Consider the following 22,231-nt stretch of genomic DNA (forward strand, 5'->3'; position numbering starts at 1 on the left):
GCACACTGGCCCATGGTGCAGTGGTTTGGGAGCCAGGGGGGAGTTTTGGGGTCCTCGACTCCCCTGTTGCTAACAGCTTCACCTTTGGCCAGGAGCCCCAGGCATGACCTCAAAGAGGGAAACCTTATCCAATCATCTCGAAGGCAGCACACAGGGCTCCTGGGCTGTCTCGGATCCCAGCTCTGCAGCTTGCGGCCTCCGTGGCCTTGGGTGAGGGATTTCCTTCCGAGAACCTTAGTTTCCCATCTGGAGGATGGGGTGGCTGTGAGCATTCAACGAACACTAGTAGGATGTCTGGTGCACACCAAGTGCTTAGTAAACAGGCATTTCTGTCCGGCAGTTTCTGATTGATCAGCCTTCTCCGGGAGATGCTGTGGGCGTCTCCCTGCTCTTGCCACATGTTCAGAATCCAAAGTCTCTCTTCCGGTTTCTGAGGTCCAAAACCACCCCCACCCGGGGGCTGTGGCGCAGAGGCCTCCCCAGCCGTCTGAGAACCACCAGCATCTAAATCACCCTGAGAACGTAGGAAAGGAATGTAGGTGCCTATACCCCACACCAGCTCATCTGAAACAGAATCTTCCTTGAGGTGGGCCCAGTAATCTGCATTTTACCTATCTGCTAGGGATAATAAAGTTCAAAATCCCCACTTTTCAGATTTAGGTTTTGAACTGCTTAAAGTGGTATAAAGGGGCTTTCCTAGCCCATCCTCCAGCTTCACCTACCAGAAACAGCTGGCTTCCCACGTCTTACACATTTTTTCAGAAATACCCTGTGCAGACGGGCGAATGTTTAAAATGGAAATACAAAGAACAGCACACTTACTTAACCCCAGGCACCGCCCTGCTCCCTACAATTACCACTACCTCTAACCAGGCCCTCTCGGCACGAACAGATTCACCCCACCCTACACAGTCAGTTACTATCCCATCACATGAAGGACCTGGGGTTTACCCAGCCAGACGCCTACGGCTGGACACTCAGGTAGCTTTTAGGCTCTTGCTCGACCACCAGCACTGCACTAAGTATTCCTTCCCAGCCTCTCAGCCACCCGGGGGAGTCACCTGAGGGAGGACGTCCCTGGGCTTGCAGACCCCTTCCCCTCCCTGCCTCCTTGGCCTTGGGGGCCATGGGGACTCCTCACCTTTCCTACTCACCCACTTCCGCAGACTTGATTTCCCTTCTCAGGGAGGGCTTTCCAACTCCCTGCCTCCCCTGAGGACTTGAGTCCAGCTGCAGGGGACAGAAGTCTCTCAGATCATCTTCCCCAACAGGCAGCAAAGCAACAGAGACCAGGAGATGAGAACATTCCTCCAGAGCCCGTGTCAGCCTCCCAGGTCAAAATAACACATTTAATCAGAGGCTCTGGGAGTCCTCTTGGCTACCTGGCCCGGCCCAGCCCAGCTATGGCCCAGCAGCGCCCGTTCAAGAACCCAGCTTGTGGCCTAGGGGTGTGAGGATGACCCACTTACTCTAACCAGTGCCTCAGAAGCTTGGGGCCTGGACACACACCCTGTACAGCCTGGCCCATCTCCACCCAAGGCTCATCATGACATTCGCGCAAGAGGCCAGGGCTGCATCAGGAGGCTGAAGGGACCCCAGAGATGGGTTATCAGCTCTTCAAATGAGGCCAGTCAGACACCCCTGCATTTGAAGAAGAGCAAAACCCACGCAAATCCCAATTCACACCTGCCTCTGCAAACAGGAGATCCTGTGTCACAGCCACCTTGCGAAGGGAGCAGGATGGCAGTTCTGCCCTAGATAGGCCAGGGAGCAGAACTCGTCTGTCTGGTCACGCCCTCCCTGGCCTGTCTCCCCAACGCCAGGGAAGGGAGCCTGCAGACTTCTACCTCCACTTTAGCTGGGCCCTACCGAAGGTGAGGGATGCCCTCACGGCCTCTTGTACTCCCTGAGCTTTGGAGAGTCATCCGACAGGGGAGCTGGCTTATCTCAAGCACACTCGTGGGGATGAGCATGTGTGCGGAGGAGAGAGGGGGTCTTTGGGAGCTGGCCTGTGCGATTACCTCGGCTTGATTTGCCCCTGCAGAGCGTGGAGCAGGGGTGGCTGGGCCTTGGCTCCGTGCAGAGGTGGAGGAGGCCCCAGAGGAGGATCGGGAGAAGAGGACGCCTGGAGCCTGACTGGAGCTCCCAGGCTCAGGGACCAGGGCGTGGGTGTGGGTGTGGGTGGTGAAACCCTTGGCTGCAGGGTGTAGGCATGCCCAGAACTGCTCCCCACCAAGTTCAGAGCAAGCAGGACTCAGGAAGGTGGGGACGGAGCAACCAAAACCTGAACGTGGAGAGCTTTCAACAGCTTGTAGAGGCAGCAGAAGGTATGGGGCTGGGAGACGTGGACTGATTTTTGCGGTACAAGTTGGTACCAAGTGACTGGTCCACTCTGGGGCTCAGTTTTCTTACCTGTAAGGTGGGGAGCCCCACCCGCCCTGGGAGTCCATGTGCATAAGCTCTCGTGTCCCCTCATCTCAGGCCTTCCTCTGCTCCGGCCACACCGCCCTCTAATCTGTCAACAAGCCGAGGGCCTTCGTTCTCACCTTTGTGATGGCTAACTCCCTCCCTGCGAGACCCTTCTCTTGGCCCCTCGTCACCTTCCTGACCATCTTGTCCAGTGTCAGGTCATGCCCTTTATTTCCGCGCACCCACTATCTCACAGCGAGTTTCCAGAGGGCTTCCTACGGGCCAAGCACTGTTTCACCTGCTTTATGAGTCTTACTTCCTCCAGCCTTACAACCACCCTTTGGGGAAAGGACCATTATCCCCATTCACAAGTGAAGAAAGGGCGGCACAGCAAGGTGAGGCTGCTTGCCGCGGGTTACAGCTAGCAAGGGAGGAGCTGGGAGTCAAACCTAGGTAATCTCACCGCAGAGCCCACCTTCCCACCCCGCTCAGCGGCGCCTCCTCTTCCTGTATGAAATCATCTTATTTGCTCACGTGTTGGTCTGTCTCCTGCTCTCTGGCTCTCTTAGTCCCCCAGGGGCCAAGGCCTGGACTGTCCTCTGCACGGCATTTCCAGCGCCTGGAATGCAGTGATTCTCCCTCTGCTTTTGGAGGTGGCGAGGGTACCAATTCTATTCTAAAAATCAAACTTATTCTGTCTTCCTTGTATAAATTAAACCTCAGAATAACCATATAGTTACTGAAGATGAGTTCTTTTAGGAGCATCACAGTCAATAAACAGAAGAAATGACAGTATCAGGCACATCGCAACTCTCATGAAACAGTGAAGCCAGGTGACGACCGCAATGGCTGCTGGGAGCAGAGGGGGAGTGTGTGGTAGCAGGTCAGGCTGCTGGCTGCTGAGCCCTCTGGTCCCTTTGTACCACTCAGAGGGACAGCGCACCCACGTGGCTTCCCAATGGACGCATGCTGGGAAGTGTTGTTACCAGAGCCAACGGCAATAGAATCTGGTCGAATCTGAACCCCGTTTATGGGAAACACAAATGCTGGAGGGACGGGTTGGAGGACACCGGGGAATGCGCGTGGCCAGGTCCAGGAAGTGGGGGACTCCTGGAACAGGGCCTGTTTCTTCCCCAGACGCACTGCAACAAAACAGTGAGAGGAGAACTTACAGATTAAAAGAGCGTGAAGAGACACATCAACCCAAGGCAACAGGAGAAGCCTGATTAACAAAACGACTGATTTTTATAAAGTATCTCTCCAACATGATAGAAAGTTAAAGACAGATTGTGTAGTTGACACTGACTGTTAAAATTTTTAAGTGTAGCAGTAATTTTTAAAGGTCCTGATTGGGCAGAAATACAATCCAAGAACTGGGATTGCCTCCAATAGTCCAAGGTGGGGACACTGGAGATTAAAAAACAAAACAAACACCCCAAACCCTGGCCATATGCCGGTAAACGCTGAAACAGCAGGCTCAGTACACTTTAATATGTTTCAAAAATCCCACTAAAAAAACAAAAAAAACCCAGAATGAAAACCAACCAACCCTGCTGCACCGGCTTCCTACTGAATACCGCCACGCTTGCCACCGTGCCCAGAGAGCCCCTGTCCATCTGCCCCTCCCACCCCAGTCCCCTCTCTGTCCCTTTCCCGCCCCTGCTCACAGTGCTCCAGCCACTCTGGCCCCCCAGTGCTGTCGGAACATCCCGCACACTTGCACTTTGTCCCCTCCTGGGACCAGCCGGTTCAGAAAACCAGACGACCACCCTTGCCCAGGGGCCTTCTCTGCCCACCGTGTCTGCAGCTCTCCTGCCTCAGTGCAGATCCACTTTAATTCCCTCCTTAGAGCTCATCGCTGCCCCACCTGACACTGCCTGCCTACTTAGTTACCGCCTGCCTTTCCCTCTAGGACCCAGACGCCAAGGGAACGGGCACTGCATTCTGTGCACGGCTCTATCCGAAGTACTTCGATGGGGGCTTGCATACAGTAGGGTCTCAATAAATGCGTGCAGAACAAATCCGTGAAGTGCAGAGTGCCTCGGGGCAAGTCACTTTCAGTACTGCACGCAGAGTACTGAAAACGGGACTGCTGGGGTGTCGGCCTCACCGGCCTGTTGTGGGGATGAAATGGCATAACACGTGCATGGGGTGCTTACGCCGTAACTCACGCACAGGACCTGCGTGGAGGATGCTGACTCCCCCTCCACTGTCACTCTTCTGAATGACAAAGGGCCTTAAGTGACAGCCCTGGGGAGACCTTGTGTCAGCACTCTGGGAGCTGCCGAGCTGTGCCCACCTGCTGTCCCACAGGGTGAATGCCCTTACCTCCGGGGTGTGCCGTCGTCGAAGGGCGGGATGATGACCACCTTGACGGTGACGGAGGTGCGCAGCAGGTCAATCATCTGGTCGTGGGTCAGAGTGACCACGGCCACCTTGCAGATCTCTACCAGACGGCTGCCTTGCCGGAGGCCGGCCTGCCAGGCAAACCCATACTCTTCCACCTCTGCCACAGTCCCGTCATACTTCACGTGGAAGCCCAGCTGCCCGAGCCCATTCCGCCGCAGGGTCATGTCCACTGTCTCCCAGCCGTTGGTCATCACCTGCAGGCGACAGGTGGAATGTAGCCTCAGAGGCTGTTTGGGGTTAGCTCTTGCGGAAGACTGCTGGTGAGACCCCTCCCTTTGAGGCCAAGACCCAGCTGATCGCCTATCCTCCCAGGTGACGCCAGGGTGCGGGAACACAAACACCCACTAGGTCCCAGCCTGGGCTCCTGACTTTCTGGAGAGGAAATGTGGATACGTAAGTATATGGCTTATTATCTCACAGAGAGGCAGCAGTTACCAGCCAAGCTGTGTTCTTCGACCCCCTGCCCCGCTCCTTTCTCAGTACGGCCAGGTGGCACTTCTTGGCCTCCTTGTGGTGGGTGGATGCCGGGACTTTATTGGCCAGTGTGCTGTGAATGGAACTGGCATGTCACCTAGTCTGGGGCACTTCACTGCCAGTGCAAGGTCCTCTGCTGGCCTTTCCCCTCTGTCACAGCCACCAGGATTACTCTGGAGAGTGGCTGTTCGGTCAGCTGGGGTCCCAGAGTTAGAACCACGTGGAGAAGAGATCCCAGCTGAACTGAAGAGGGTAAGACAGGAACTTTTGTTATTTTAAGCCATGAATATCGAATCCTCGCTGATAAAAGGATTCTAACCAAAGTCAGTCGGAGAAGCAACACACCAGAGATCCTGGGATTTTCTCTAGGTTGGGAGGGGGGTGGCGATCGTGCCCTATTCTTTACTTCATGACATCATCTTAGGGGAACAAGCCCTTTTCCAATCCCCTCATCAGACTGTCCCTCAACCTGAAGCTCACCAGATCACGTGGGTCCTCGCCTCCACCCCACTTCATTTGTGTGAGATTTCCACCATGATAATGTATTAGCACAGATGCGAAGACCCACCGAACAGAAACCCCCTCCTCCAGCACGTCCTCAGCGATTCCATCCTCTTCTCGGGATAAAAACATGAGCCCAACAAGCTATGCCTACTAGGCAAGCTCCACCGAGCTCTGTCCACCTCCGCTCCAACTGCACCAAGGAAAGAGAGCGTGTGACGGCTCAAAGTTCTGGGGGAAGCCAAGCCCTGGCTAGAACCTGCGCTGTTTCGTGTGCCTGTTAAGGTGGTGGTTTCGCGCTTTTCTGACCACTACTCACAGCAAGAGAGAATTTTATGCCACAAGCCACACTAGGCGCTCACACATGTACACACACCTCCACACACACAAAAACCGTCCTTGCAGTCCAAACTGATCACACGTGTGACTGTGGGAAGCAAGAAACGAGAGTTTGAATGGGAATGGACTTACCTGAAAAGGTAACCACATCTGTTCAGTTCCTGATTTGGACAGTTCGGGAAGCAGGCGAACGTCTAAGATGGGAACGCCGCGGAACACGGAATATCCTTACGCCCTGAGATGTACTCGGACACTTTCTATTCCTTCCTATCCTGTCCTTGGAAATTGCTGATTGAAACCCCATAGTTGATTTCATAGCCCAACCCGTTTACATAACAGTAAGAAACGACTGAATTTTCTACAACGGACAAAACTTGAGGGGTCCGGCTGTCGGAGAAACAATCACCGAGATGCCTGCAGATGAACTGGCAGAATGTGGAAGCGGGAGAGCAGACACAGGGCGGCGCGGCTGATGGCTGAGGGAGCTGGTGATGGGGCTGGGGGCTCGTCATGGAGGTCTCTCTACCTCTTTGGGTGTTGGGATTGTCCACAATCAAAAAGTTTAAAAAACTATCTCGTGCCTCGAGAGAGAAAGTATGACTAGATTTACCCTAGCCTGTTAGTTCTGCTCTGGGAGACGAGATTCTTCCCCATGAAGCCGTCCCCGTTGTGTCCAGAGAACTCGGCTGTGGGTCGCACAGACAAGTTTGTGTGTCCGCGCCTGTGCCCGTGACTGATCAGGCCGCCCCGGGAGCCCTGGGGAGGGCCCAGCCTTCTGCAGAGGCCCAGGCAGCTCGGACGCGGTAGCTGCAGGGCTGCTAGGTGCCTCCTCAGACCCCGTTCTCCCCTTCTTCCTTCTAGTAATAAGACCTCCCACTGTAGGTCAGAGTTTGGATGGGCACAGGGCCACCTAGCTGGGGACCACATTTCTCAGCTTTCCCCACATCTGGGTGTGGAAATGTGACTTGGTTCGGGCCAACAGGATATGAGTCAAAGTAATGGAACGTTTATTTGCATTCTTAAAAATAAAATTGCTTGGCCTCCATGCTCACACTGTCTCCAGCTGAGAGGAATGTGGATACGGAGTGATTTTGCTGTGACCATGAAAAAAGTATGCCACTGAAGGGAAAGGAGGAGCCATGGGAAGGAAGGGACACGAGTCCCTGGGCTGTCCCTGCCAGCCCAGCCCAGCCTGAGCAGTAACCACAGAGTAATGAACTCCCACCTTAGCTTAGCTCCTGATGGCTCGGTCTGCAACTACCCACCCCAGCTGCTTCCGGTCATTTTGGACAGGAGCTGGTTAGGCAGCTGTCTGTTTCCCGAAATTGCTGTGCCTGTCCCCTTTGCTTTTACGACAATCCAAAGAAAGAAACATGCGAAAGAGAGAGATCCATTCCTGAACTTTATGAGGTTCCAGAACGGCCGCATGGCAGAGGGGACACTGTATGAGACCAAACACACGGCACAGTTGGAAGAAACCTCTGCCATGTTACTCAGCCACACTGCCGCAGGCCCCCCCTTTGGAAGCTCATTTTCCTGCGGACTGATCTTCGTGTGCCAGGCACCGAGGAAGCCCATTATATGCCCGATTTCACCAGTATCTCACTTATGAGGTAGGTACAAATAATTTGCTTATTTCACAGGGGCAGAAACTGAGGTGACGGCAGCTCCCCGAGGCTTTCAGCCGCTGTGCCGTGTTCCCTGCTGCTCCCCCTGCCAGTCTCTCTCTTCTGTTTCTTTACCCCTCATTCTTCACCACGATGATTCTTACTTATTGCTCTGGTCTCAGAATAAAAACTACTTCATCACGGAGCAGCCCACCATCCCTGGCAGCCAGGCTCACAAGCTGGGGTGCTTGGTGGGTAATCTATGTGAGAGGAAGGCTGGCAGAACCATGACCAAATGGCATGCTCCTATCCCGTCTAAAGGGGATGCCCACCACCTGCTTCAGCTAACCATTGCCCTGTGCCAATGCAAGCCCAGTTTTTTAAGAGAAGCTGGAGAGATCATGAAAAGATGCTCAGCATCACTAGCCATCTGAGAAATGCAAATTAAAACCACAATGAGATACCATGTCACACTGGTCAGAATGGCTATCATCAATAAATCAACAAACAATAAGTGCTGATGAGGTTGTGGAGAAAAGGGAACCCTGGTGCACTGTTGGTGGGACTGCAGACTGGTGTAGCCACTGTGGGAAACAGTGTGGAATTTCCTCAGAAAACTAAAGATGGAACTGCCTTTTGACCCAGCAATCCCTCTGCTGGGGTTTTACCCTACGAACCCCGAAACACCAATTCAAAAGAACCTATGCACCCCAGTGTTCATAGCAGCGTTATTTACAATGGCCAAGTGCTGAAATGGCCTAAGTGCCCATCAGTAAATGAGTGGATCAAAAAACTGTGTGGATCAAATGAGTGGATCAAAATACTACATAGCAGAAAGGAAAAAGGAGCTCCTACCCTTTGTGACAGCAAGGATGGAACTGGAGAGCGTTATGCTAAGTGAAATAAGCCAGGTGGTAAAAGACAAATACCATATCATCTCACCTATTAGTGGAACCTAATCAACAAAACAAACAAATGAGCAAAATAGAACCAGAGACATGGAAATAAAGAACAAACAGAGTGACCAGAGGGGAGGGGAGAGGGGAGTAATGGGGGGGGGGCAAAGAGGAAGGGGCGAGTCAAGGAACACAAATTGAGGACTCATGGGCATGGATAATGAGGGGAAGATTGATTGTGGGAATGTGGGGGGTGGGGGGACAGGACAGGGGAGAGCAAAGGGGAAAAAGGCAGGACAACTGTCACTGAACAACAATAAAAGAAAAAGAAAGAGAAAAAAATTCCACTAAACAAACCAACCAACCAACCAACAAAAAGAGAAGCCCGAGAGAGATTCATGAACTCCTCTGAAGGCTAAGCTTTGGTACCTACATAACTGAATGTACCTGGGGGCTGTATCCACACTTAGGGCTGAGACTGCCCCCCCATGACAGTTTCCCTCAGCATCCTCAACACTCTCCCTTTTATTCTCCTGGCCCTTGTAATTCTCATTCAATATCTGTCTCAGGCGGGAGCCCCAGGAGGGCTGGTCTAGACCCATCAAGGTCACTGCAGTGTCCCGGTACTGCCTGGGCCAGGGCCAGGCACATAATAAAACCCGTTGACTTAACGAAAGAAGATGTCTGAATCCTGCCCCGGCCGGGAAAGGGTGTGGACTCCTCACCCCGAAGGGCTTCACGAAGAGACTTGCTGTCATGAGTCATTTAAGATGGACCTGCCCTTCACGAAAGATGGTTTATGTCACCACTTCCTGTCTGCCCGGCTACTCTGTGGGCTCCAGGGCACTGAGATGGTGATGGGGGCTGTGGAGATGTGCTCCAGAAACACCGCACCCACAGCAGGCACGGGGGTGGGCGTGGGACGGAGGGGCACAAAGAGGGTGTGCGTGTGTAATCTGGCAGTGCTGACATGGTCGCTGCTCAAGAAGCGCAACCTGCTGTCCGGATTTGGGGGGAAGGGCACCCTCGTGTTGAAGAACCCAGGCACTTAACTCGTTCAGCATCTGGGCAAGGGGCTACACCTCTCTGATCCTGTTTCCTTGTGTGTGAAGTGAGGATAATAATGGTATCTCCTTCACTGTTGTTTTTTAAAATCCTCACCCGAGGACATGTTTATTGATTTAAGAGAGCTTTCTTAAGGGAGGGAGGGCGAGAACATCAATGTGAAAGGGAAACAGTGATTGGTCATGTCTTGCACATGCTCCAACTGCAGACCACATCTGCAACATAGATACGTGCCCTGACTGGGAATCAGACCCGTGACCTTTTGGTTTACAGGATGATGCTCCAACCAATGGAGCCACACCAGCCTGGGACCGCTTTCGCTGGGTTTCTTTGAGAAGAAATGTCAAGTTCTGCAAGGCGCTGAGCAAGGTCTGATGCAGTTAGCCCCCCCATGAATGTTTGCGTTTGCTGCTACTATAGGGTGGCATGCATTCAGTACAACCTCCCTGAGTGTCTGCTGCATACCAGATTCTGAGGACAAAGCGGTGAACAACATAAACACAAACACACTTCAGATGGTGGTAAGTTATGGGGAAATTAGAGCGGGGACAGCGGGGTGGAGGGGGTTTGGAGTTTAGCAACGCCTCACCAACAAGGTGACATCTGACCAAAGGCCCGCAGGAAGATGGGGAGTGAGCCAGCCACGTGCAGATCAGGAAAGGCGTTCCAGTGAGAGGGCACAGGTGATGCAAAGGCCCTGGGGCAGGAGGCCTGCCTCACACGCTGGGAAACATCAAAACCCTGTGTGCCTGGGACAGAGGCAGGGACAGGGAGCCATACTGTGCAGGACCTCATGGACCACCATGACGACTGTCTTCATCTAGAGTGAGCTGAGGGTTTTATTTTAATTTAATTTTTATTTTTTTTAAAGATTTTATTTATTTATCTTTAGAGGGGAAGGGAAGGAGAGAAGGAGAGAAACATCAATGTATGGTTGCCTCTTGTGAGACCCTGCTGGGAACTGGTCTGCAACCCAGGCATGTGCCCTGACTGGGAATCGAACCGCGAAAGTGTGGTTCACAGGCCCAAGCTGAGGGTTTTAAGCAAAGCAGTGATGTGATTGGTTCCTTCTGACCACCATGCTGAGAACCCACCACAGGGCAGCAAGGGTAGAGGCAAAGGGAGACCAGCGAGGAGGCCACTGGACAGTTGAGGAGAGGCCGAGGTGGAAGCTGCCTGTTGGACATGGAGCTGAGACGGGATGTGGGTGTGACAGAGAGACGGGTGAGGCTGATGCCAAGGCTTCTGACCTTGACAGAGGGGGTGCCAGACGTCTCCTTCACTGAGACAGGAAAACTCTGGGAGGTAGGGGGAGGAAAAGCAGGAGTTTGCTCTTGAACACATTAAATTTCAGGGCCTTACAGAAACCTGAATGGACATTCTGAGTAAGCAGTGAGCTACCAGTCTGCAGTTTGGGCAAAAATTGGTTTTGGAGTCAAATACCTCAATTCAGATCCTAATCTGCCACCTACTGGCTATCTGACCTTATGTGAGTATCTACAGCTTCCTGAGTCTCAATTTCCTCATCTGTCAAGTGGGTATAAGAACAGTACCTACACTCCACAGGTTGGGTAGGGGATGGTGAAATCATGCACATAAAATGATTAACACAGAGGCAGGGTTTAATAAGTTCATTCAACTAACCAACTAATCAGTAGTAACTGAACAGCTACAATGTGCCAGCCCTGATCTACGCAAATAAAATAAGCAAGTGAGCAAAACTGAACTCTGGTTCATGAACCTTGCATCCCACTGGAAAATCTAAACACTGAATCTGGGCATGAATTTTGGAGTGAGGGAAGCCAAGCGCAGGGCTATACCAATCCAACCTGAACTTAATCAGGAAGTACTTTAAAAAATTATTGATTTCTGAGAGAGGTAAGAGGGAGGAGAGAAACTTTGACTTGCTGTCCCACTTATTTATGCTTTCATTGGTTGCTTCTTATTATGTGCCCTGACTAAGAATCAAACCCACGACCTTGGTGCAGCAGCAGGATTCCCTAACCAACTGAGGATCAGAACGATTCTCTGACCACTCCAGGGTCAGCCTCTGTACTTCTGAGCACCATGCTTCCAGCAGCCATTACTAAGTGAGTTGTCATTGGATTTAAAACCAAGCTGGCCACAGTCTCAGCCTGAACTGCCCCCAGTTTAGGGTGAAATTTCTACCCAGACCGTGAATCTTTGTCTTCTTACAGGGTAAGTTAAACTGCTCACATTTATTGTGATTATGGATATGGAATTGTTCCTACCATATAGTTTTGTTTCTTTTATCATGTTTTCTTATATTCCCCCCACCCCTGCGTATGTCCTGTCCTTTAATGGCCTGGAAGCTTTCAGTCTATTTTAATCCTTCTAGAAAGTACCCTTACATGAATTTTTAAAAATTCTTTACTGATTTTAGAGAGAGAAACATCAATTTGTTGCGCCACTTATTTGTGCATTCATCGCTGGACTCTTGTATGTGCCCTGACCAGGGATCGAACCTGCAACCTTGGTGTAAGAGTATGATGCTCTAACCAACTGAGCTACGTGGCCCAGAGCCAAAACACCCTTACATTTCTAATGTAAACGTAAAACTTACATTTTCAATTAAGCTCTACAGTGAGTAAATATGCCTTTAGTCCTCTCAAGGTAATGACATGGTTGGCTTCAGATCCCTGGCTCAAACCTTCCCCAGAGAAAACCCAGGAGGCAGGACCCATTAGACCCCTGGTGTGTAAGTGACAATTCTGATTCTTTGGGGCCAGTTAGGATCCCAGCCTAACTGACAGGGCTGGGGGAGGCCTTTCAGTGGTTCCCAAGGCCTCTGCCAAACCACGGACTGCTGCACCCTCGCTGAGCTCTTTCCCTTACCTTCAGTCTCTGGACGATGTCTCTGATGTCCTCCACAGAGCCCTCAGTGGCCCGGAGGAAGATGTGGTCCCCACGCCCATAGAAAATTTTGAGTGTTGAGGAGTCTGGGGTCCAGCCAATGACATCCCCACAGTAGCAGTTGAATACCACCTCCTTGGTGCGCAGGTCCAGAAGCACCACAAACTCGTTGGAAACTCCCAAAATGCAGTCAGTCTCCACCCCCTGGCCATAGTCCTGAGCCGCCACCCTCCAGGCGATGGCTCCCAAGCTGTGCTGCTCAGCGCCCGCCCGGGCTTTGGTCTTCTCCTTCCTCTTGGAGGTCAGCGAGATGAGGTTGAATTTGCCAGTGGAATCGATGGGTGTGTTGGAGACACAGTTTTCAGCCAGGTCCTTGAGGTACTCCTGCCGGGTCCTGGCGGCCATGGTGCGGAACTTGTCGGACTTGTGCGCGGCGTTCTCCGCATTGATTACCTTGGCTAGCAAGAAGTCTCTGAAGACATCAGATTTGCGGAATGTGGTTCCATTAGGGATGGGGGGGCCAAAAGGCGGAGCGTCTTTGGATCGGGTCACGGCCATACTGAGGAGGAAGAAATCATTTAGACGGTAAAAGGCACCCGAGATTCCCTTTAGAAAGAAAATACACGATCAGAAACAGAACTCTCTTTTTTAAAAATGGAAGTCTACCTGTAATGAGTAAGTTGCTGGCTAGACTGGAAATTTTAGAAAGTCTTACATGCCTTTTCACTTCCTACACAGTGGATGTTAGAATATCCATTGCTATTCAAAGAATAATTCTCCTGCATTGTTTGAGTCCAATTATCCCCATCTTACATACATATAAACCACGTGGTACATTATAGTTTGACAAAAATTCACTCCTTGGTGGGGAGGTCCATTCCCAACTCATCGATCCTGGGCCTGGTCACATGTCTTGATTTGGCCAATGGCTGTCAAGCAAAGGAATGCAAAGAGGGGATGGGAGGCCGGGCTTGCCTCCTGTACTCCTGCCACTCGATGAACGCCATGTCAGGCTTGTTCAGGTTTTGACTCCCAACCCTTCTCCCCAACCTGACAAGCCAGACAGTGCAGCGGTCACTGGACAACTGTTTCTGGGAAGCCTCCCCTTCGGTCATTGGGATACAGTGGCCCCTACCCTCCTAAGCCTTTCTTTACTCTAGGAGAGACATACTAAACAAACTTGTCCACAAATGAACTCACAAAGACAAAAAAAGAGAGTGGGGTATGACAGAACAACAGAAGGACCTGATTTGGAAGGGGGGGATCTGGGAGGGCCTCTCTGAAGGCGTGACAATTAAGCGGGGACCTGAGGAGGAGCACGAGCCAGAGGAAGAGGCAAAAGGGGTGGTTGCTGGAGGCAGTGGGCTCAGCGGGTGGCCCACTGGAAGAGGGAGAGGAGTCAGGGCCCAGAGCGCCAAGAGCAGGAGACTCTCCGGCAAGGTCACCTCCGGGGCCAGGCCAGGCGGGACCCTGACGGTGTGTAAGCACTTTTCATCCGGATCCTGAGAAGAAGGCACACTTTCCCGATCCGGGCGGCTATACACTGCCGATGTCCCCTGACCCAGTCACTGCCACTCTGCCCCGCTCAGCATCCTGGATGGCGGGTGTCCCTGGACTGTCCCTTTTACCTGTGTTCCGTGCCCTCTGGCTTCCAGCTGAGTGCAGCCAATAGCAGCACGGGCAGAGGACGGGAAGGTGAGAGGAGAGAGGGGGTATTTATTTCTTTTCACTGCCTCCCCGTGGATGTGGTATGTATTTATTTTTACCGCCTCCCTGCTGGACTGGGATAGTGGCTGTGGCTGCAGTCCTTGGTCCTTTACTCAAAGCCACAGCTCCCGTTAGTGGCCGCTCTCCCAGAGCCATAGCTTTTCCTAGCTTCCAGAAACCTCTCCCATCTCCCTGGGACCTTGTTAAGCTGAGGGGGTGGGGCAACGACTCCCTGCTTCTTCTGGTCCCTGGACACCTCACTTTCCTGTACGTGTTCCCTGGACCGAGCCACGCTGTTAGCAGTCAGTTCATCAGTCCCTTCAGTTAAAACCCCGAGGGGCATATCTGTTTCTTGCTGGGTCCCTGTTACAGGCGCCAGCCAAGAGGGGCAACCAGACTGAAAATCTGCAAGGGTCACTGCGGCTGCCCCACGAAGCAAGGACTGGAAGGAACCACAGCCCGCACAGATGGCCGAGGGGGCTCCTGCCTGATGCCTGCGATCAGGCAGACCCCTTACCCCGCACCTCAATCCTGGGCCTGGCCATGTGACTGGGGGACAGTCTGTCCAGCGACCCTGCTCCACGTCCAGGAGGGCCACGTGGGCAGGCTGCACCCTGGGCTTAGCTGGTGCCCCAGCACCAGCCCAGGTGCTCAGTAGTGAGTAAAGTAATGTAAAGATTTAAATTGAAAGTAAATTAAGAATTTAATCTTGGAAAGACAAAGAAGAAACAGATTTCTACCAATGTACAGTGTGAGTAGGTTTGACAGCAAAAGGTATTTCCCAGTGGAGAAGTTCTTCGGAGACCACACGGATTTTCTTCTGTGGGAAACCTGGTAGGCGTGTCCTCGTCCCCAGGCAGAAGGATGGAGGAGATGACGTCACCAGTTCAACAGCACTCTAATTACCCATACGCTCAGACTGGGCTTTACAGACGTGAACAGCTTTGCAACTTTTCCATTCAGTACTGGGGTGCTCACAGTGACAGATTTTGGCTTTTCCCATGGTCCTGGTTCATGATTTTAAGAATCACGAAACTAAGCTGCTGAAGGCTTCTGGACAATCAGAACAGCTGGGCCCTCACTTGCCCAGCAGGAGGGACTGGGTTTTCGCAGCCCACAGGCTGCAGGCATGCTGGTGCGCCGTGCGGAAATAGCACACTTGAGTGGGAAAGAACAGCCACTCAGTGCACAAGCAGGTGTGACCACCTGGACACCAGGTCACCTACTCACTGTGGCTCATTAAGTATTTCTAGAGGATTCATGGTTATTCAACAACTGCTTTCTCAGTGTCCACAGCGTCTGGGCCAGGCATCTGTCTGGCCAGCAAAAACGCCTCGAAGACCCACTATACAGCAAGCACTGTGCCACTGTAGACACGTGAGGGTGATTACAACACGGGGTTGCCTTCCAGGGAGGCGAGAGCCACATCGCTAAGTCACCTCTACAGCGTGATGCGCACTGTGACAGAACGTGTCCAGGACATGGTGGGGGCAGGGTAAGGTCTGTCCAGAGGGGAGCTGCCAGAGGGGAAAGAGGTAAAAAGAAGGGGAGGGTGCAGCTTTAGTTGTATCTTGAACATTTTTTTCTTTAAAAATAAAGAAAAGAGAGCTGAAGCAAACATGGCAAAATGTTAACATCTGCCCAATCTGGTGGTAGACACATGGGCATCTGTTACATTGTTTTCTGTACTTCTCAGGGGGCTGTGGGGAGGAAGAGAAGAAGGGTCCACCCAACCCAGCTCAGCCCCCGCCTCTGATGTGCAACGAGAGGGCTGCTTCCTCCGCCTAGCGTGTGTGCACACCCATGCACACACAGCTCCACCTCCCCTCACCAGAGCTACCTTTCAGCTGCCGAGGAACATGGGACACCATCTGAGTGACCTCAAGCCACAAGGCGTAGGCACTTGCTGCTGCTGCTGCTGAATGCCCTGAGAAATGGGCGAGGGGTGGCGGGGGTGGGAGGGGCTCAGGCCTGGGCCTGCGCTGCATGGAGGCCCCGCAGCACGTGCAGCAGGGTGGTCCTGGTCAGCAGGTGCTGCACACTGGTACCCCCTTCCTTCTCTCACATGCCCTCTGAGAGGGAACGGGTAGACTGGCAATTCCACCAAGGATGCCAGTGCGCCTACGCACGGGTCCTCTGACCCCATCACTCCATTTCAGGAATTTACCCAGCTGTAAGCTTGGACACATGTTCAATTAGAGTATAAACAGGTTATTCACTGCAGGACGGACGGCAATAGTAAGGGACAGGAAACCCAGATGACCCTGGACAGCGGTGGTGGAAGAGCCTCAGGCACCCACGGGATGGCGGGTTACAGAGCACTTTACGAGCTCGTTTGGAAAGGTCCCAAGGGCTGGGTGAGAAGTCCAAGATGTGGGTTGTGTGTGATACGCCGCCATCTGAATGAAAAAGGTGGAGAGGGAATACTTGTACTTGCCCGTATGTGCACAGATATTAAAATGCATAACAAACTGGTACCAGGAGTTGCCTTCTGTAAAGGCCACTGGGTTGTTTGGGGTTAGAGGTGGGAGAGCTAGATCTTTCTTTACTTTTTAATTTTACCTTTTGTATTTTTTGAATTTCAAACTGTTTTCAAAAGACAAAAAAATGACACATCCTAGCCCCTTCCTCAGCATCTGCAGTACTGCTCCAGGGTCAAGCGCTGACCTCAACCTGGGCCTGAACTTTCAACAACCACAGCTCCAACCCCACCCCACACCCAGACAGCTGTCCACTGGCCTTTGGGGGACGGGGTGACAGCTGGTGTGCCTGGGGAAGACACGGAGTGGGTTTAGGCCTCTGTCAGTTGTTCATCTTCAAACCAGAACGCTCAAGCAGCACCCCCTGAGGGGTCCCTGCCTGCCCTGCCTCATTCCTCCATCTCATTTCCCCTTGAGACATTACTCCTGTGCGTCTTTCAGTCCACACACCTGCTGCCCAGGTATGGCCAGTGGTTTTCCTCTTGGGTGGACCCCTGACCCTCAGACATGTGGAATAAGCCTCAATTCTAGACCTTCTCTTCCTGGGAAAAGGCAAGCTCTTCTTCTGCTGGGTTTGCAGATGGAGGACGTGACGCTCAGAGCTGGCAGCACATGGAGCGATGTACAGGCAAGTGGAGAGATCCAAGTAGTCCTGAACGTGTCATTCCTGAGAGCCAGGGTGTTTAACTGCCTTTTTGTCTTAAGCCAGATCGAGGTGGGTTTTCTGTTACTTGCAACCAAAATATTCCTGGAAAATACACACCCCAGATGGCTTTCTTATCAAACCTGGGGTGCCATGCCCCTCTGTGGTTGAGAATATCTTCTCAGGTGTGGGAGTGTGTGGACAGAGTTCCCCTACGAAAGCACAGACACAAAACACAGGAGGCAGCCCACCTGGGCCGGCTGCCTGCGCCCTGCCTCTCTCCACATGCTGCCTGGATGCTGGAAATAGCTTTTTGGATTTCCCGAGTGTGCAGGGGGTGCGGTGGGGCAGTCCCCTGGGTGGCTCCCGGGAACCACCCACGGAGGCGCATACCTGTAGCAGACATTGTCGGTGCAGGGGTTGTGAGCTCGGACAATGATGAAGACGTGCTGAAAATGAGAGCGGATGTTCTTGGGGGTAAAAGGCAGTGCCCCCGGCTCCTGGAAGATGATCGTCACAATGTCGTTTCCTATGTGCCTCTTCCGTAGCAGCTGGGAAATGGGACACAGAGTAGGAGAGGAAGAGTCACAGGCCAGCTTGGCTCACGGGTCTTGCCTGGACCAAAACAGCAGTCTCCTCACCGTCTCCCTATTCCCTCCCACCCACCCCACAATCTGAGGGAGCTGTGGACACCTGGGTCAATCCCATCTCTCCCTGCTCAGAGACCTCCTTACTCAGCGTCAAGGACAAAGCTCCCACACGGCCCAGGGAGCTGCATGTGATCTGCCCCCGTCCCCTGATGTCCGTATCCACACCCCCCCTTGGCTCACTCTGCTCCAGCCAAACTGGCCTTTGCTGCTCCTCAAACACACCAGGAAGATCGCCTCCTCAAGGCCTTTGTACTGGCCATTCCCTCTGCCTGGAACACTCTTCCCGCAGATGCCCTGTGTCTCCCTCCCTCCCTCCCTCCCTCCCTCCTTCAGGTCTTGGCCAAGATGTCATCCTCCAGAGCAGGATTTGCTGACTGTCCTATCCAAGACCTCACCCCCTCAACGGCCCCATCTCTCCTGTCCCCGGTCTCTAACGCTGACCAACACTTAGCCAACGGCAGCCTCTCCCCCTCTCCCTTCGCTTCGTCCCCTCGAATCACGTGAACAGGGATTTTATCGGTTTTGTTTGGTGTCCACTGCCGCATTCTCAGTGCCTGAAACAAAGTAGGTGCTCAAGAAATGTCTACTGGAGGGCAGCATGGGCTGGTGGCCTTCAACTTGTTGAAGGCCAAGCTCACGGGTGACGGCCGTGGCAGGCTGGAGACAGCTCACAGGGCCGATCCAAGGCCGCTGTCCCTTCCCTGAGCTGAGAAGACCTGGGCAACTGTGGCTTCAGGTTGGCCTGTGGGAGCCCTGTACGCTCTCTCCTGCTTATCAGTCCGAGGAAGGCTCTGCTATCTTTGCAGGAAATGATGTGTTCATGGCGACTGTACCTACTTGCTGAAACCACACTGCCCTCAGTGACACCAGTCTAACCCTCACGTCACGGTTAGGAATCCACAGACTGGAGCCGTGTGCAGTTGGTCCCGTGGGAGGTGGCCCACAGCGTGAAGTCCAGACACACCCAGCAGAACGACTCACATTAGTTCGTTACACAGTTGGTTCTTTATGCATGTTTTAAACGGAATTAAATGAAATTCCTAGAAAAAGTCCCCATTTATTACGGCTGGCACTTTACATTCATCTTAGTTCTAACCTCACTTATTCTTCACAACAATCCTAGGAGGCACGACGCATCCCACTTCCTTTCCCTGATGAGAAAGCTCGGGCTCACAAGCAGTCACATGACTCACCCCATGTCCCAGTCGTGGAGGGAAAGACATGGAATTCGAATCCACTTCTGCCTGATTCTAAGACCCAAGCTCTTCCCCACCACACCTCCCAAATCCCCAGGAGTAGGTATGGCTCCCTCTGCCCCCTTGCCAGGCCCTGCCTCGTGCTCTGGTCTCACGCAAGGAGGGACCTCCCCGGTGACGCCGAGACACTGGTGCTGCCACTCCATCCATTTTTACGGAGGACGGACCCGAGGCTCAGAGAGGTCAGACCACACTGCTGGGAAGCAGCGAAGGAAGATCTCACACTTAGGCCTGACTCTGAGGCTGGTGCTGTCGTAGCTTTTCTCATAAGGTTAAATTAACCTCATGAAATCACTCACTCGGAGGTGACCATTTTGGGCCCGTAACAACTACAATGTCACCTGTACCCGTTGAAAAAAAAAAAAGCCCTTCCCAAGCCATTGCAAGTCTGTGGGGTTCTGTCCATCAGGAACCAGGAAGATGCGCTCCCGGACAGACTCTGCATGACGCGTGCGGGACAGCAGCCTCTGGGCAGCGGCACTAGCCATGGCGGCCCACCTGGCACTTTACCTCGTCTTTCCTCTGGCAGCCACAGCCAACCGCCTCGGGAAAGCACCTCCCCCACACCTCTCCCTCTCTCTGGGGGTGGGGGGGGGCGCACATGCTCCAGGCTTGGCCAATCAGCCCAGTCCATCCCCGCCCCAGGCCCAGGGACTGCCAAGTGAACGGTCCAATGAAATTCAGCTCTGAAATCTTTTGGGACACAGGAAGGCAGAGCTCTATTTGCTGCTGCTTGGGAAGACCTATAGATAAGACCACTATGAAGAAGACCAGAGGTGAAGAATGAAAAGGGTTCCTAACACTGTTTAAGTGCCTGGATCCAGTCATACCCAAAGCTATCTTCCAGCCCTTGAGAAACACATAATGTGACATAAGCCCATTTTATGTGAGTTGGGTTTGCATTTCTGTCTCTTGCAGTTGAAATAATATTCATGATGGATTCAACTTTTTCCCCCCATGGGGACCCCGGGGACTCAAGAGACCAGTGAGACGAGCTGGGGTGGCCAGAGGCCAAGGTCAGGGTGGCCAACAAACAGCTAAGAAAAAACTAACACTAAACAACACCTGACCCAGGTGACGTGACCGTGGGGCAGAGGGTCCAAGGCCAAAGGCCTCCAACTGCTGCACAGGATGGTACCCGCTAAGCCCAGGGAGAGAGTGCCTTGGGGTTCAGCCACGCGTTAGCTGAAAATCACGTGCCGCCCCCCCCCCCCCCCCCGGGCACTACTGACCTGCTGCCTGTTGTTGGGGGTGTACGGGAGCAGGGTGGAGACGTGGAACATGATCTCGTAGTCCTGGTACGTCGTGTAGAGGGAGTGGGTCCCCGTGGAGTCCGCTGAAACAGAAACACCGGTCAGTGCCATGTTCCCCAAACCTCCGGGCCTTTGCCACCTCCCCGACACCGCCTGCGTCAGTTCTTAACTTGGTGTTTTCACTTAACTCCACTCCTTCAAATGAAATACACTTAGATAAAAAGGAAACCTCACGTTGTACACCAACCAGATTGGTGGCAATGCAGAAGTCTGACAATCCAAGGGCTGGTGAGGACGTGGAGCAACTAGAACCGATTACGGGGCTGGTCAGGTGTGCACCTTGGTACAACCACCTGGGGACATTTTTTTTAGCAACAGCTACCGACCTGAAGACAGGCCTGATGGGTGACCCGGCACCTGCCCCTGTAGGACCACAGTCTAGATGGTCACACACACAGGCCCGGGATGCAGGTGCAAGTATCTCCCGATGTCAGTCACGAGAACGGATAAAAAAACCAGTATGGTCAGACCGTGAAAAAAATACACGGCCACAAAAAGGGATGAGCCCTAGTCACCCCAGGGCTGGATCCCAGGATCGTAACGATGAATGAAAGTCGCCCGTCCCAAAGGAGCGGAGACTGTGTGACTGCATCTGCCTGACATTCAGAAGCAGGTAAAGCGTACTAGGTGGGTGTGCATACAAAATAGCAAAACTGTGAGGGAAAAAGGTGAAAATTGTTGGGGTCAGGATACCGGCCACCTCTAATGTGAGGGGACTGTCACTGGGAGAAGCACAACTGACCACTGCCTCCAGGTTTCAGCAGGGAAAGTGGGGCACGGGGGACGTGCCCAAGGTCACCTGCAAGGATGGACAGCAGGTGATGCTCATTTGAGAACTAGTTCTCTGTAAGGCACTGCACTAGGCCCCAGGTCCTCAGAACGAGCCACTGAAGGTGGCGGCGGCCGGGTTACGGCTGTCCCTCAGTGGAGGATGTCGGGAGCAGGCATCTGTCTGAGAAGGGGGACAACAAGTCCCCTGTTCCCGTGCCTGAGTGCACTGCCCCTTCAGCGGTTCGCCGACAGAACCACAGTGCTCGCACTCACACTTGCTGTGGGCTTCCTGTGCACCAGGAGGTGTGAGAAGCCTGCACCCCATCAGCACACGGCAGGCGACCCTTTCCCCTGGAACTCTGGGAGGCCGGACAGGCCTGGTGCCCGGTGCCGAATGAAGGCACAGGATGTCAGGGTCGACACAGTGTTCCTTAGGTAAATGTAGTTGTTGCTGTCACTTTACGGATGAGGAAACCAAGGCAGAGAGGGGCAAAGCCGAGACCACAAAACCAGCACCTGGCGCAGTAAGATGTTTATTCCTCATGCCGCCTCCTTCCATGGGGGAGGCAAAGGTGATGCTAAGAGTAGCCACAAGCGCCTACGCAACTCCCGATTCATCCCTCTAAGCTTGGTCTTCTTAGCCAGGCCTCCATTTTCCAGATGAGGAAACTGAGGTTTGGTAAGGCAAGGCACAGAGTGAGTGAGCAAGCTAGGGTCCCATCTTGGGGTTTTCTGACTCAGCCTGAGTAACTAGCTCAAGGTCCACAGCCCACCCCCAAGGTCAAAGGGTAGTCCTCTCCCCAGGAGCCATGGCAGCTCACAATGTTACCCTCTACT

The 22,231-nt window shown here is 53.1% G+C and overlaps 1 protein-coding gene across 6 annotated transcripts in view; it reads right to left on the reverse strand.

Annotated features, from left to right (window-relative positions):
* Positions 1 to 22,231, reverse strand: part of SIPA1L3 (signal induced proliferation associated 1 like 3) — a 243,151-nt gene that overhangs the window by 60,060 nt on the left and 160,860 nt on the right. For all 6 annotated transcript variants that reach the window (XR_005064251.1, XM_037030768.1, XM_037030767.1 and 3 more), the window contains 4 exons: positions 20,543 to 20,646; positions 17,798 to 17,955; positions 12,557 to 13,133; positions 4,738 to 5,012 (listed from right to left, as the gene is read on the reverse strand). Coding sequence is in view for 5 of the 6 variants with exons in the window: in XM_037030768.1 (XP_036886663.1) it covers positions 4,738 to 5,012; positions 12,557 to 13,133; positions 17,798 to 17,955; positions 20,543 to 20,646 (1,114 nt within the window). In the remaining variant the exon portion in view is untranslated. The remainder of the gene's footprint in view (positions 1 to 4,737; positions 5,013 to 12,556; positions 13,134 to 17,797; positions 17,956 to 20,542; positions 20,647 to 22,231) is intronic.

The sequence above is a fragment of the Sturnira hondurensis genome, unplaced genomic scaffold, assembly GCF_014824575.4.
Source record: "Sturnira hondurensis isolate 20B ecotype Veracruz unplaced genomic scaffold, ASM1482457v3 Scaffold0020884, whole genome shotgun sequence".
Classification (NCBI taxonomy): Eukaryota; Metazoa; Chordata; class Mammalia; order Chiroptera; family Phyllostomidae; genus Sturnira; species Sturnira hondurensis.